The 15,726-nt window shown below is 52.3% G+C and overlaps 1 protein-coding gene across 5 annotated transcripts; it reads right to left on the bottom strand.

The window, feature by feature from the left end:
* Nucleotides 1-817: 817 nt before the first annotated feature.
* On the bottom strand, nt 818-14,841 carry MORN3 (MORN repeat containing 3). 5 transcript variants are annotated; one of them, XM_046638950.1, is made up of 7 exons: nt 14,716-14,841; nt 11,882-12,055; nt 7,876-8,033; nt 5,892-6,051; nt 2,782-2,966; nt 2,418-2,504; nt 818-929 (listed from the first exon to the last, which is right to left on the bottom strand). In XM_046638950.1, exons 2-6 carry the CDS (start codon nt 12,024-12,026, stop codon nt 2,424-2,426), a joined length of 729 nt encoding a protein of 242 aa, XP_046494906.1. In that variant the 5' UTR covers nt 12,027-12,055; nt 14,716-14,841; the 3' UTR covers nt 818-929; nt 2,418-2,423. The 5 variants fall into 5 exon arrangements, with proteins under 5 accessions (XP_046494906.1, XP_046494903.1, XP_046494904.1 ...); XM_046638947.1 differs by lacking the exon at nt 818-929 and adding an exon at nt 957-2,254; XM_046638948.1 differs by lacking the exon at nt 818-929 and adding an exon at nt 957-2,024.
* Between the last annotated feature and the right edge of the window lie 885 nt (nt 14,842-15,726).

Raw genomic sequence — 15,726 nt, 5'->3', positions numbered from 1 at the left:
CAAGAATCACCAGATTGGCTTCTAAAATGCAGATTTCCAAGCCCTTCCCCTGGAGGTTCTGATTCACTGTGATCGGGTGCATCTCTGGAATCTGTATTCTTAACAAGCACTCCAGGTGTTCTCAAACCCAGGCAACTTAGAGAAACACTGGTAGCTATGAACACAGTCTCTCTCTAATTTCAGTTTCATTTATATTTTGAATAGACAATACATTCATACGGTTCCAGATACAACAGTGAAAAGTTGTTCTCGCTCTCGTTCCCAGGGTCCCAGTTCTCCCCAGAGACAACCATTGTTGCCAGTTTATTGTGTTCCCATCTAGAGAGATTTTATACATAAACAAGCGCGCACACCCCCTACTTTCTCTGAGAAATGGTAGCCTTCTCTACACACCTGATTTTAAGTACCGTCACTTTCTAGCTTGGTGACTTGTGAACTTCCCTGAACCTCGGTTTTCTCCTCTAAAGTGGCACTAATAATAGTAGGACACCTCATACGTTGATAGGGAGGCATGGGAGAGGACACACGTAAAGCTGTCAGCACAGGGCCTGGCACCAAGTGAGCACTGTATCTGGTTAATTCTGTGTCCCAAGGTGGCCAGGCTCAGCTTTTTGGTATCAGAGGTACAGACAGAACCAGGCCCTGGGTCAGGCCACCCCGCTTATGACTTAGAGGGCAGAGAGAACCTCAATAGTGTCTGGGAGCGTTTACTGAGGCTTTTACAACGTGCCAAGCACTTGGTGAGCACTTTCCGAACATCACAGTATTTCAGGTCACACTATTGACGCTGGGCTGAATAATTCTCCTGTAGAGTGTCTACATTGTAGCACGTTTAATGGGATCCTCACCCTCTACCCATGAGGTGCCAGTAGCATTCTTCCCTGCCAGTTGTGACAACCAAAGATGTCTCCAGACATCACCAAATGATCCTGGGGAGGGAAGGGGACAGAATCACCCTTGAATTAGAACCACGCTTATTTCATCCTCACAGTAACCATGATAGCCATGGGTGGGAAGCACCATTATTGTCCCGTGTTAGAGTTTGGTTGATATATCCAAGAACACACAGTTAAGAAATCTCTGCCGGGATTCACACCCGGGCAGTGGGACTGCACAGCTCCCGTTCCTACCCACTGTGTAAGAGTCCCTCTTATCGCACAGGAATGTTGTCTAGGTTAGAATTATGCAAAAAGCCCTTCCTAGACACCTGCTTCACAATTAACCTGAATACATGGTACTCATTATTGTTAGATCTGTTAGCAAATCCTCAAAACCCCTTGAGAAATCTAAGTCCCATTTTACAGATGGGGCAACTGAGGTCACTTGCTTAGGGTGGCACAGCCAGTAAGTAGGCTTCTGGCTGCACATTAGAATCACCTGGGAAACCCCGAAGGCCCAGGCCTCCCCCCAGATAGATGAGAATCTCTGAGTGTGTGGCCTGGGCGTCCACAGCTTTTAAAGCTCCTGCAGGATTCCAAGCTTGAGAGTCTCTGTGTTAGGTTAAGAAGCCAGGTCAGGTTTTAACCCCAAATCTTTGAGACCAGTGCGCCCAGAAGCAGGCTCTTTCTCCTCTGGTGTATCTGGGAGGTCAGAGACCTGGAGACGCCGCCCCTTTCTCCCAAGGGGAGTCCATGCAGCCCATGGGATGTGTTCCCTCTTCTCTACCTGAAACCCCTCCGGATGCCCCCACCGCACCCCGGCCCTGCCCATCACACAGCACAGGCCCCAGGTTAATGCCCCCAGGTTCTCCTTTATTCTCACGCACTCAGAGATGGGGTCCTAGAAGGAAGGGCTGTAACAAGAGGGTCCCCAAGGCCAGCCGGGGAGAGAAGCACTGGCCCTATGGGCAAAGAATGATCCAGTGCTGCGAGGAGTGAGGTGCCCTTGGAGGGTGCCAGGGGTGTGCCTGGATTCCCCCTCACTCCTCCACAGGAGCCGCACCGGTCTGAGCAGTAGGTGACGTGGGCTTGGATTTCTTCCAAAGCTTGGGTGTTCTCACTGCAGCAGGAAGCAGGTGGTGGGAGCTGGCGTTTCAAAGACGCTGTGCCAATGCCCTCTCCCCGAACCTCATTATACCCACCCCAGGAGAGTTTAGGACTGGACGAGGCCCCCTGGACAGATGTGCAAGGGAAGGCCGGGACAGACCACCTCACTCAAGGGCATTCAGGGGTGAACAGGCCACGTGGGTCCAATCCAGCGTTCATCCCAGCAAGCCGAGGGTGCAATTTGGGCGGGACCGGAATGAACTGGTCTTCTAGGAAATGAGTTTTGAAGGGGAGGAACCAAAAAGGACCAGCTGGACTGCAGGAGTCAAGAAACCCACCCTCTCTGGTCCTGCCCCTGAGCTCCTTGGCCAAAGGAGAGCCCTGGAGCTGCCCCACCACATCAGAGGGTGGCAGGCGTGCTTGCCCCCTCACCTGGCATCAGTCTCCTTCTTCCTCCTCTGTCTTCTTTAACCTGGCCAAGGCTTCCTGCAGCACACCGTCGGGGTCTAGAAGTTTAACCTGGAGGGAAGCAGCAGGGGTTGGTTTGGGGAGCATGGGAAGCCCAGGCTGCAAGCCTTTGGGGTGCTGCCTGCCTTGGGGAGGTGCTACCTACTTTGGGGGGTGCTGCCTGCCTCCCTGGGAACGTCCTAACTGAAAACAAAACCTTGTCTGTTTCCTGGCTAGACTGGGCCAGGCTGGGTGTGGCGGCGGGGGGTGGGGGTGGGGGTCGAGAGTGGGGTGCTGTCTTCTGTCTCTCTCTGGGTGTGGCCACAGGGCCCTAGAGAGAGCTGCCCACCTTAGGAATGGGGAACTGAGTGGGCTCAGGGGCCTCATCACGGCCAAAGTCAATCATCGTGCCACACTTGGCCACGTCGTCCACCCAGAAGCCCTCAAAGAGCTGCCCGTGGTTCAGGTGGAAGAAACGTCCAAACCCGTTCTTCATGCCTCTCTGCCAGGAGCCCTCATAGCGGTTCCCGTTCTCTGCAGGAAAGGACAGAGAGGCGTGGGTACTGGGGACACCAAACCAGGCTGGACTACGAGGCGGGTCCCTCCCCCATGCCCAGGCTGGACCCTCTGCCACTCCCGGGCTAGACACCATGCCCACCAGGAAGCCAGAAGGAACCAAGTTGACTAGAGTGTGCTGAGCTGGGTGGGTAAAGTGGGGTCTGGGACGACTGACCTATAGCCTTAGAGCCCTGGGGTGTCAGCGACTTCCTGAATCAGACCTGGTTCACATCTTCCTTCCACTGCTTACCTGAACTTGGACAACCAACTCAGCAACGTTTCCTATCTGTAAGAAATACAGCTAATAATACGAGCAGGCGATGTTTCTTCAGGACTTCCTGTGCCTGGTTCTTTGCTATGCTTCTGACCTCACTTCTCACAAAAACAGTTCTATGAAGGATGACAGACCTCATCGTAATTACAAATGGAGCTTGAAAAGCTCAGGGAGTTTGACTGACCTGCTTGAGAAAGTCACAGAGCTAAGAAGTGGCAGATGCAGGATCTGAAACCAAGGCCTGTTCATCCCAGGAGCTCATGCCCTTAATCGGGAATCAATTCTGCCTATGTGATGGTGGTAGTGGTGTAAAAATAATAAGAAAGCTAACACTTCTCAGTGCAGACACTTACTAGCTCTGTGGCCTTGGGCAGGTCACTTAGCCACTTCGTCTCATTTCCTCATTTGCAAAATGGGGATAATGGTAACATCTACCTCACAGAATGTTTGTAAAGATTAAATGAGTCGATACCCAGCAAGGACTTAGAGGAGTCCTGGAGAGACTCTAGATCAGAGGTCAGCAAATTTTTTTCTGTAAAGGGGCAGACAGTAAGTATTTTCGACTTTGCAGACCATAGGGTCTCTGTCATAGCTACTCAACTCTGCCATTGCAGTGCAAAAGCAGCCACAGACAATATGTAAGTGAGCAAGTCTATGTGCCAATAAAACTTTATTTATAAAAACATGTGTTGGGCCATAGTTTGCGGCCCCCTGCTACAGACAAGTGAGAGCTAGTGATATTATCAGGGAGTACTTACTGTCATGTGTCAGGCACCATGCTAAGCACCTTGCAAATGGAACCCTCATTTAACATTCACAACAACCCTAAAGTTTATTTTTATCCTTACTTTACAGATGAGAAAATTGAAGCAGGAAGTTTAAGCAAATTGCCCAAGGTCACACAGCTAGTAAGAACTTGAACCCAGGCAGGCTGGCTCTAGAGTCCAAGCCATTAGTCAAGGCGCCCCAAAGCCTCCACTTGACCGAATCTCACTGGGAGTTGGAAGCTTGAGTTTTCAGGAGACTGGGCTCTGGTCTGTGTACTCACCAAGAGCACCTACTATGTGCCAGGCACTGGGCAAACAGTGGGAAACAAAACACAGTCCCGGTGCTCATGCAGCTCACAGTCTGGAGGGACAATGATACTAGCTTTATAGAGAGCCTACCGGTGCCAGGCCCTGTTCTAAGCGCTTTACACAGACTCCCTCATCTAATCCTCACTAGAGCCCTATGAAGTGGGTATGATTATTATTCCCATTTTACAGTGAGGAAAGTGAGGCATAGACACGTGAAGTAACTTGCCCAGGATTATACACATAGTGCTAAGAAGGAAAGGAAGCAGGTGCTGAGAATAATGGGGAGAATGTGCTCCAGGTGGAGTGGACAGGGAAGACCTCTCTGAGGAGGAGACAATGCAAATATCTGGGGGATCTTCTTTCTGTTCCAGGAAGAGTGAGCAGCAGTGCAAGGGTCCTGAGGCAGAATATGTGGGAGGAACTGAAAGAAAGTTAGTATAGCCAAAAACAAGGGAGTCTGGGGGGAGAGGGGTGGGAGGCAAAGCTGGAGGGAGCAGCAGGGCCAGATCATGCTGGGCCCACAGACCCCAGTCAGGGCTCTGAACTCAGTCTGAGGGCAATAGGAACCTATGGAAAGTTTGAAAGCAGGGCGGCGACAGGGTCCACTTTGTAAAAAGCTCACTCTGGTTGCTGTGTAGAGAATCCTGACACCAGTGCGGGCTCCCAGCACTCTTCCCTCTGCCTGGGAATGCTCTTGCCTAGCTCAGTGCATATCCCGCTCCTTCTCTTCCTTCGGGTCTCAGTTCACACGTCACCTCCTCAGGGAGGCATTCCTGATGTGAGTCAATGTACATAGCCGCTGTCTCCAACTCCTTAGTCATCCTCCAGCTCACCTTCCTGTTTTCAAGGGGGAAATTCCTCAGCACTTCTGACATCACAACTAACACACTGTGTGACCTTGAGCGAGAGATTTATCCTCTCTGTGCTTCACTTCATCTGTAAAGCGAGGATAAGGGTACCTATCTTCTAGGATTGTAGTGAGGACTAAGTGGGCTCAGTGCTGGTGCCGCCTGGTGGGCAGTGATTAATTAAGTTGGTTAAGTTCGCGCTTTCCACTTCAGCGGCCCGGGGTTCGCTGGCCCGGATCCCGGGTGTGGACCTATGTACTGCTTGTCAGGCCATGCTGTGGCAGGCGCCCCACATATAAAATAGAGGAAGACGGGTAAGGACGTTATCTCAGGGTCAGACTTCCTCAGCAAAAAAAAACAGGAAGATTGGCTGTAGATTTTAACTCAGAGCTAATCTTCATCAAAAAGAAAAAAAGGGCTCAGTGCTGTTAAGTGTAGGCTATGATTATCATGGCCATAAGAAACTGTCTTAATTGTCTATGTGTTTTTGTTAGGCCTCCCTTTTAGAGTATAAGCTCCCTTAGGGCGGGGATCTGGTCCTCCCGTTCACCTCTACGGGGCTTCGCGGGGGCGTGGCCAGAGGGGGCGTGGCCAGACGAGGGTGCGGTCCTGCGGGGCCAGGAGGAGCGCGGCCGTGAGGGCGTGGCCAGGTGGGGCGGGGCCAGCAGGCGGGCGGGGCGCAATGGGGGGGCGGGGCACTCACTCAGGCGCAGCATGCCCTCTCCGTCGGGCTTGTCTTTGCACCACTGGCCCTCGTAGATGTCGCCGTTGCTGTAGTACATGCGGCCCCACCCGCTGCGCTGGTTGCCGCACCACTCACCCTCGTAATACTCCTTGGGTCCGAAAAACTGGATCCCATAGCCCTGAAAGCACGGAGGTGTCCCTGTTCAGGGCGCACCCATGACCCTCCCCGGCGCCCAAGCCACACTCCGGGCTTCTTCCTCGCTTCCTTCCTCAGTCCTACAGCCAAGCTGATGGCCGTGCGTTGAAGAATCTCCCCAGGCTGTCCACGGCCCTCTATCCCCCTGCTCCAGCCTTCATGCAGCCACCGTCATTTCTCCTCTCCCTCACTGGTCCCCCTCCTCCACTCTCCCGTTCTCCCCGCCCCATGCATCCTCCACATGGCAGCTAGAGGAATCTTTACATCGCCCATCCCATCAGCTTTGCCCCGTCTCCCCAGCTCTCAACTGAGCCCATCAAAAGTCACAGATGCCTCTGAGAATCAGATGGAAGCTACGGACTTTTCTCTTCAAAAAAGTGAACATAGGGGCCAGCCAGTGGCGCAGCGGTTAAGTGCGCGCGTTCTGCTTCGGCGGACCGGGGTTCACCGGTTTGGATCCCGGGTGCGGACATGGCACCGCTTGGCAAGCCATGCTGTGGTAGGCATCCCACATATAACGTACAGGAAGATGGGCACGGATGTTTAGCTCAGGGCCAGTCTTCCTCAGCAAAAAGAGGAGGATTGGCAGAAATGTTAGCTCAGGGCAAATCTTCCTCAAAAAAAAAAAAAAAAAAAAGAACGTAAACACCACACCTAGCATCCAACCACAGGGAATCATGGACTGTCCACAGATTGCACCTAAGGAGGTTGGGTAAGCATCCAAGTCTACCTCTTAAAAGTCCTGAGTCCCCACATAACCTTCAAGGCCCCCACCTGCTCCTCCCCTCACTCCCAGGCCTGTGGGCATACCCACCCTGCTGTTTAATATCTCCTTCCCTTTGCAACTTCTGCCTATTTGCAACTCCTTTGCTATTTCCCCTTCTCCGTTTTTTTCCTCCTGGCTAACTCCTTGCATCTTTTGGTGTCACCTCCTACAGGAAGCCTGCCCTGAATTCCCAATGACCTTCTTCTGGGCTACCTGTGAAAACCTCTATCCTAACATCATATTATATGTAAACTGTTTATTTTGGGATCTTTGTCCCCATTGGCCAATAAACATTTTGAGAGCAGAGATCATGAAATCATGGGCTCTACCACTTGTCTGCATTATAGCTCCAGGCAAGGGACTTTACCTCTATGAGCTTGTTTCCACATCAGTAAAATGGGAATGATGATGAGCATAATAATAATGATGATGATGTTGTTATGAGAGTTAATTGAAGTACTATATATCATGTTTCAGGGTCACAATAGCAGTTGTTCAATAGCAATACTGTATTATTAACTGTTTCCATGGCTTATGGTGAGGATTTGGGTGTTTATGGGTGGGGGACATGCCTCTGGCTGGCTTCTACCCCTAGGACCTTCCTCTCTTGTCCTGTGGTCAAGGATGTGGCCTCAACTTTCTTGCTCCCACTTTTCCTACCCTCCTCCCCCTCTTATCCAGGCCAAACAGAAGGGGAATTCTCAGAAAGATATGCCCAGGGAAAAGAAAGCCAGGAAATGAGTGGGTATGGGGGGGAGGAGACTCTGCCCCACACAGCCTGGCGGCCTTCTTGTAGCAGCAGTGCATTTCAGGGCTCCTCCCTGGGCCCTCTCCTCCTGCTTCCTGTTTCCTGGGTTTTGTTCTGAGAAGCCTTCAGGATTCCCCCACCCCTTCCTTCTCTCACCCACACAACAACCCTGTCCTCCTCCCCTCAGGTCTCCCCCTGTTCTCCCAGGCCTCTCTGACTGCTCCCCCCTCCACACACACACACACACACACACTGCCCGGCCCACACCCCAGGTCATGATGGGAACCACTCACTGATTTCTTATCGCCTTTCCACCAGCCCAAGTAGACTCTCCTGTGCTTTCCGGTCTCTTGGTCAGGAAGGCTGAAGGTGCCATAGCCATCTCGCTTCCCAAACTTCCAGTCCCCCTCATAGATGCCTCCTTTCTTCTTCCAGATCTGTGTGCCTTTCCCTGGTGACACATGGATGGGTCAGCACTTCAGATGTGGCCTCCATGGGGCTGGGGAATTGGGGGGTGTGGGCGGTGTAGAGGCAGGTGCTGTGTCTGCCTGGATGTCAAGGGCTCCTAGACTGGACAATCCCCAAAGACGGGGTCCGGGTCTATGCCTCATCTCTAGACCCCCAGCACCCAGGAAAACTCCGAGGGAGTTCCATTTCTACAAACAGTGGTTCTCCAGCCTTTTGCCCTGAAGCCAGACTGATATAGCAAACCCCAAGTAGAAATCTGCCCCTTTAGCATTTTAGCTGCATCTCTTAATAATACTGAATGGAATGAATAATACTGAATGGATATGCCAGATGGCCAGGGTTTCTAGAAAATGTTCTGCATATTTGTTCAGTTCTGAACATACATGGAGACTCATCTCCTAGTACTCCAGCCCCTTCTATGTCCTCCACTCCCCCCTTCCAGACTGCCCTCCAACCACTATGGCCTCCATGCCGTTCCAGGAACCTACTAGATAGGCTTCTGCCTCAGGGCCTTTGTACCTGCTTGTCCCTTAGCCTGGAACACTCTTCCCCAAATATCCACTCACCCCCTTCCTCCTGCAAATCTTTGCTCAAATCTCATTTCCTCAATGAGGCCTACCCTGACCATCCCATTTAAAATGACAAGCCTCTGGGGCTGGCCGGGTTGCACAGTGGTTAAGTTCACACATTCCGATTTGGTGGCCCGGGGTTTGCCGGTTCAGATCCCAGGTGTGGACATGGCACCAGCTTGGCAAGCCATGCTGTGGCAGGCGTCCCACGTATAAAAGTAGAGGAAGATGGGCACGGATGTTAGCTCAGGGCCAGTCTTCCTCAGCAAAAAGAGGAAGATTGGCAGCAGATGTTAGCTTAGGGCTAATCTTCCTCAAAAAAAAAATAATAATAATAAATAAAAAATAAAATGACAAGCCTCTCCTGCCCCCTTATCCTGCTTTGTTTCTTTCCATATCTCTTATCAACTCCTAACATAATAATTTACTTATTTATCGTTTATTGTCTCTTCCTCATCTGTCTCTTCCAGGAGAATGTGTGCTCCAGGAGGGTACAGACTTCAGTCTGTTTTGTTCAATGCTCTACTCCCAGGGCTGAAGAACAGTGTCTGGCACGTTGTAGGTGACCAACACTTCCTGAACAAAGGGATGAATAAAACATTTGTGGGGGGCCGGCCCCATGGCTGAGTGGTTAAGTTCGTGCGCTCCACTGCGGCAGCCCAGGGTTTCACTGGTTCGGATCCTGGGCATGGACATGGTGCCGCTCATCAGGCCATGCTGAGGTGGCATCCCACATGCCACAACTAGAAGGACCCACAACTAAGAATATACAACTATGTACTGGGGGGCTTTGGGGAGAAAAGGGAAAAAATAAAATCTTTAAAAAGAAAAAATATAGTGTCAGTCAAAAAATGATTTAAAAAAAATATTTGTGGAGTACGTATATGGGCCAATTCATGTCTTGGTCCTTAGTAGCTCAGGAACAAATCCAACATTGTCCCTGCGAGCTTTTCGATCTCGGGCGAGTAACTTAACTCTCTGGGCTTCAGGTTCCTGGTCTGTAAAATGGGGATGAGAAGATCTCATGCTGTTGTTCTGATCACTAAATTCATTAATATACGTAGACGACTCAGAACAGTGCCTACAAATAGGAAAGATATCAACTATTTTTGCCCTGGAGGTGGGGCCCAGTCGCATGGTAGGGCACATTCCCTCCTTTGTGCCTGTCCTTCTTCCAGTTTGATTTCCTTTGGACAACCAGCTCCCAGCACCCTGAGGTTTGCTGTGGGGCTGACTCCGCCTCCTGGCAAGCCTGGCCAATCAGTGTATTCTACCCACCCAGGCCGCTGGATGGGTTCAATGAGGGGCATGTGACCCAAGCTGGTCCGGTGAGACTACCTCCAAGACAAAGACAAAACTTACCATGGCGTGTGAGGCCCTATATGGTTGGCTCTCCTAACCTGCCTACTCTCTCCCCTCGCTCACTCTGCTCCGGCCGTACCAGCTTCTAGTCTGTTCTTTGAACAAGATTTAATACTCCAAAGCATCCTCCATTCTGATTGCCCTATCTAGAAGACTCATCCTTCTAGGCTCAGTTCGAACATCGCCTCTCTGACTGTCTGTGTTCTCACAGCCCCTTTCATGTCTCCATCACATCCTGATGTCACCACTTTTAGCTGAGCGACCTTGAGTAAGTCACTTCCTCTCTCTGAGCCCGCGGTTTCCTCATCTGTAAAACAGGATGTTACCTACTATACAGGTTCTCCGTGGGACTGGAGGCTCCCTGAGGGTTGGGATTATGCCAGATGCCCAGCCCAGGGCCTGGCATGGACCAGGAGTGCCGTGAGTCTTAGCGGAGGGAATAAATGAGCAGTCTGGGAACCACTGGGGCCACCCCATCCTCGCCCCACATGATGACTCTCCTCACTGCTTCTAGTTTGTTTACCCCACAGCAACCCACTTCAGTTTGGTCAAAAGGTGAGTGTTGAAGCGGGGATGGGTAGGTCTGGATTCTCTGACAGGTCTGCTTTCTGCAGCCCCAGCCCCCTGAGCTCTATGTCTCCAGGGTCCAGGGAGGGGAGGCAGGACTCACACAGAAGGAGGGCTGGGAGGGCCACGTCAGCCCACAGTGCCCTATCAATGGTGAGGCAGCCCAGATCCAGGGGATGGGAAATGTGGTATGTAGTGGTAGAGCCAGTCTCAGAACTTCAGGGTCCTGACTCCTAGTCCAGGGCTCTGTCCACACCACATGCTGCCCACAAGGACTGAAGTACACAGGCAGGCATCTTTAACCACACACAGAGCTCTGAGCAGCCGCATAAAGCCTGGCCTTTAAGTCAGTGCTGAGGGCGGGCGTTGTGTCACACACTTGATGGGGGCAGCTCTTTGGTGGGCTTCTTAGACAAGGAGGTTTCTAAGTAGTGATCCCTGCTGTGCTCAGCCCTCAGAGAACATTCTAGAAGTTCCCCTCCTGCACAGACCCTGGGCTACAGGCTTGACAGATGTCATCTTTTATCTTTACAGATAGGTATCATTCCCATTTTACAGATGGGGAGACAGGCTCAGAGTGGTGTGGTGGTTCATCCGGGTCTTAGTGGGTGGAGCTGGGACTCTGACCCAGGTTTATGGACTCCAAAGCACTTAAGACAGGGAGGCAGGAGAGAAGGGTGGTTAAGAGCATAGACTCTGGAACTGCAAGAGTGGAGTGAGAAGCCATGCCGCCGTTTTTTGCAAATTCTCTTTTTTTCCTCAGGGCTTAGTTTGTTTCACAAAGACGCCCGTGTTCCCTGCTGGTTAGGCCCTGAGCTCAGCCCAGTTAAAGTCTGAGCCCCAGATTCTTCCGGGGGGTGGGGGGAGTTGGGGATTCTCCCTCGCCCCCTGCTGGTCAAACCTCAGGCTGAGCCTTCTGCAGAACGGGGTCAGGGCTGAGTGAAGACCAGAATTCCAGCTGCCAGCTGGTTTCTGGTTTCTGGGGCACCACCTTTTCCTCCTGCTAGCTACCCCATGCTGAGCCCAGGTTTCAGAGGGTAGGGACTGAGCTGGAGGCCCCAGAGCCCCAGCTGTGGCTGGTGTCTCAAGACCACTCTGCCCCCATCTGGTCCCTGAGCCCTTTGCTCAGCAGAGGTCAGGCTTGAGTTCTGTTTGAGAGCCTCAGCATAAGGAGGCCCCTGGCTGCTCCGAGTTAGCATTCACCTCTTAGGTGAGCCTTGGGACACATCTTATGTCCCCAGTGGACTCTGCATGCTGCTTTCTTGGCTCCGGTCACCCACCAAGGCCCAGACCCCACCCTCACCGCCTGAGCCCCTGAGGGTCCCCCACTCACCGTGTTTCATGTTGTCCTTCCACTCGCCCACATAGCAGTCGCCATTGACAGCATATACCTGGTGCCTCAGTCCGTTCTTCTGGGCTTTCTGGTCCCACTCCTTCCACAGGGGCTCGGACTTCAGCAGGCACTTGGAGATAGGCATGTTGGTTGCTTCTGTGGGGCCAAAGGGTGCTGGCAAAGGGTTAGGGACATCAGGGGCTCAGTGTGCCCTGCACAATGCCAGGATCCTGGGCCTTCCCGGGGAGACACCTGTCTGAGCTTAAATGGGGTGAGTCATGTGTGTTGTGAGTCCCTGGGGCAGATGCGCAGCCCTTGGGAAGACCCTTTTGTGCTGAATTAACCTTGGATGCCCCTCTCTTGCTTCTCCAGGGGCCCCTGGGGGGGCGGGTCTGATGGCACAATTGCTTGGGAACCCAGGAAACCAGTAGAGCAGGGGGTTTTGTGATGGCATTGGGATGAGCTGCCCCCAGGCAGGGTGACAGTCACTTTTTTTTTTTTTTTTTTTTTTGGTGAGGAAGATTGGCTCTGAACTAACATCTATTGCCAATCTTCCTCTTTTTTTCACTTGAGGAAGACTGGCCCTGAGCTAACATCTGTGCTAATCTTCCTCTATTTTGTATATGGGATGCTGCCACAACACAGCTTGACCCGTGTGTCGGTCTGCACCCAGGATCCAAACTGGTGAACCCTGGGCCACTGAAGCAGAGCATGTGAGCCTAACCATTATGCCACCAGGCCGGCCCCAGCAGTCACATATTTAATAACCAGTGTGACCAATCAGAGTGGATGCTGGTCTGAGGCTAGAGCTTGCCTGGAACCCCCACTGGTGAGCACTGGGATGCACTCCGGGGGAGAGGTGGGTAGCCAGGCTGTGCTAGGCTGACATCCAGCTGCTATGGCACAGCCCACAGGGCTACCTTCCCACCACCAGCAGCCCAGCACCCAACATGTTAGCCCCCTTGGTCCTGCCTCATCTGTCTGTCAGATAGGATGGTAGAAAAGCCCAGGGACAGGCTTTGCAGGGGTTTCTGAGCTGTCAGGAGAGTCCACCAACTAAAGATACTGCCTCTAGGATGACCACTGTCCCAGATTGCCCAGGACTGCGAGGTTTCCTGGGACCTTGGACTCTTCAGTGCTAAAACTGGGACAGTCCCAGGCACACCAGAATGGTTGGTCACCCTTCTACCTCTGCCCTCTGCCTGGGTACTCTACCTGTCTGCCTCATCACCAGGGCTCTCCTCCTATCCTGCCTGGTGGGGTTGCAGAGACTTTGGGTGGTCTGGGGCCTCTGCCCAGTTTGGGAGCCCCCGTCTGTGCTCCATGTCCTCAGGATCTCCAGTGGAGACATTCATGCCTGTCTGTCTGTCTCCACGGGGCTTGTGCAAGGTGATAGGATGGTCTCCTCCCAATCTTGGGGATCCTTGTTTCCCCTCAACAAATACTATCTATCCTGCTAATAGGTTTGGGGAATACACACACACACACACACACACACACGCACACACACACACGTGCCAGCAGTGCTGCAGCAGGGCCTAGCATGAAGTATTTATTTGGGTTTTTTTGTTTGTTTCTTTTTTCTGCTTTTTCTCCCCAAATCCCCCCAGCACATAGTTGTATATTTTAGTTGTGGGTCCTTCTAGTTGTGGCATGTGGGATGCCACCTCAACATGGCCTAATGAGCGGTGCCACATCAGCGCTCAGGATCCGAACCAGTGAAACCCTGGGCCGCCTAAGCGGAGTGCACAAACTTAACCACTCAGCCACGGGGCTGGAGCCGGCCCCAGCATGAAGTATTTAAACATCAGCATGCAAAGGTATTGACCACCAGAATGACCTCAGGGCGAGCAGGTTCCAGAGATCATGGTGTCCCAGCATCCACCCATCCAAGGTCAGTGTCATGGGTGTGCAACCTGTGCAGCTGCACAAGACCCCATGCTGAGAAGGGCCCACTCTTGGTTTACTGCTCTGCTGTCACCATTTTGCAATTCTTAATACTTTATGAACAAGGGCCCACATTTTCATTTTGCACTGGGCCTCGCCCATCAAGGAATTCCTTCTGCTGCTTTACAGCGGGGGCCTCCAGGAGCCCGAGCAGGCTGACCTACCACACTAGTTGGCACATGCTTTGACAGTCATGCCTAGGAATAGGGAAGGTCGCTCCAGGCAAAGAAAACGGCAAGGGCAAAAGGTAGGAGGGGGAAAACAGGTCCTAAATTTAATGTTTTTCTTTTCTCTCCCATTTCCAAGAACTGTTGTACCATGATGAATCTTTATATTTGTTAATTCACTTTAAAAAATCAATACATTTATCCAGGAAAGAGACTTGACATATCATTACTATAAATGGAAAATCAGTATCAGTTACCCTAAAGGGAAGGTAACTGTCAAAATAAAAATACTAGAAAGAAATCACCTTACGGCTTAGCCAGATATTGTGGCTTACAGATGAGATTAGCAAATGTTCAGGTGTTAATGCCATATTAGCCCCAAACTGACACTTTCTCCTTGGCTTACTCAGAATTGTAAGAGAACCTAGAACCTAGTAACTCTCCTGGATGTCACTGGGTGTTAATGCCTCATCAGTATAATATAAAATCATCCTCTGTCTCATACTTTCAGGAACATAAGTTTTACTCAAAAGGAGCTTGCGGACCTAACACATGAGCTTCTGATAGGAAAAGAAAGCCTTGCAGTGCGGTGCAGGGACTCTACCGGGGTTGCTTTGTTACTGAACAACAGTAATTACCACAATGGAAGGGGGGGGGGGTGGCCCAGACGGCTGGGAGTTGGCCCCGAGCCCCCGCCCCGTCCCACCTGCGCCCGCTCACCTGCGCAATCCCGCGGGGCGGAGCCGGGATCCGGAGTCCCGGGGGCGGGAGCTGTGGGGTCGCAGCCTCCAGCCTCACTTGCCGGAGCAGCGCGCGCTCCGGCGTCCTGGGCCTGGCCGGGGTCGCTATGGCAACGCGAGGCCCCAGCAAAGCAGCCCGGTAGTGCCCGCCCCTTCCTGCGGAGAGTGCGCCCGCCGGTCCGCGGGTGGGGAAGGTGCAGCTCCTCTGCCGTCGGGCGAGGACGTCTTCGGGCCTGTGGACGTCGACTGCCGGCTGGTGCACCGGTCTGGTGGCCAAAGGCAGGTGGGCGAGCCAGGAGCCTGCTATCTGCAGAGCGTGGGTCACAGTGTGCCCGGGGAGGTTACTGCCCTCCTCACCCGTCTGGGGTTCTCCAGGGCAAATGCAACGCCCGAGGCAGGCAGGAAAGGGTTCAAGGCTTTTCTGCTAAGCTGCAAAGATAAAGCGGCAACATTGGAAGGGAAAACCAACATCACACGGGTTCTTAGTCTTGTGGGGGGTCTGCTAGACTCCTTTGAGAATCTGAGGGAAGCTATACAGCTCCTTCATCCCTAAAAGATGCAGGCATTTTACATAGACACAAGTCGGTCCACGACACTCTCCACTCCTCGGCTCACATCTTTAGTGGCTTCCCTTGTCACTCAGAGTAAAAGCCACAGTCCCTACAGTGGCCTTGAAAGCCCTGCGTCATCTGCCCACATCCCTCCCCTTTCCTCTCTGACCTTGTCCCCTAATAGAGCACCCAGTCTGTCTTGGCTCCAGCCATGCACTTGCTTCCTTGCTGTTCCCGGAAGGGGCTGGGCATGTTCCTGCCTTAGGGCCTTTGCCTCTTCTGTGCCCTCTGCCAGGACATCTCTTCCTCCAGATAGCAGCTTGGATCATTCCCTCCTCTCCTTCAAGGCTTTATTCAAACATCACCTTCTTAGTGAGGAGTTTCTGGACCATCATATTTAAAATTGGAATCTCCATATATACTTCCCAACCTGTTTTCCC

The sequence above is a fragment of the Equus quagga genome, chromosome 15 (genome assembly GCF_021613505.1).
Source record: "Equus quagga isolate Etosha38 chromosome 15, UCLA_HA_Equagga_1.0, whole genome shotgun sequence".
NCBI classification, from domain to species: domain Eukaryota; kingdom Metazoa; phylum Chordata; class Mammalia; order Perissodactyla; family Equidae; genus Equus; species Equus quagga.
Note: the sequence above shows the minus strand (reverse complement) of the source record. Positions and strands in the feature narration are given on the sequence as shown.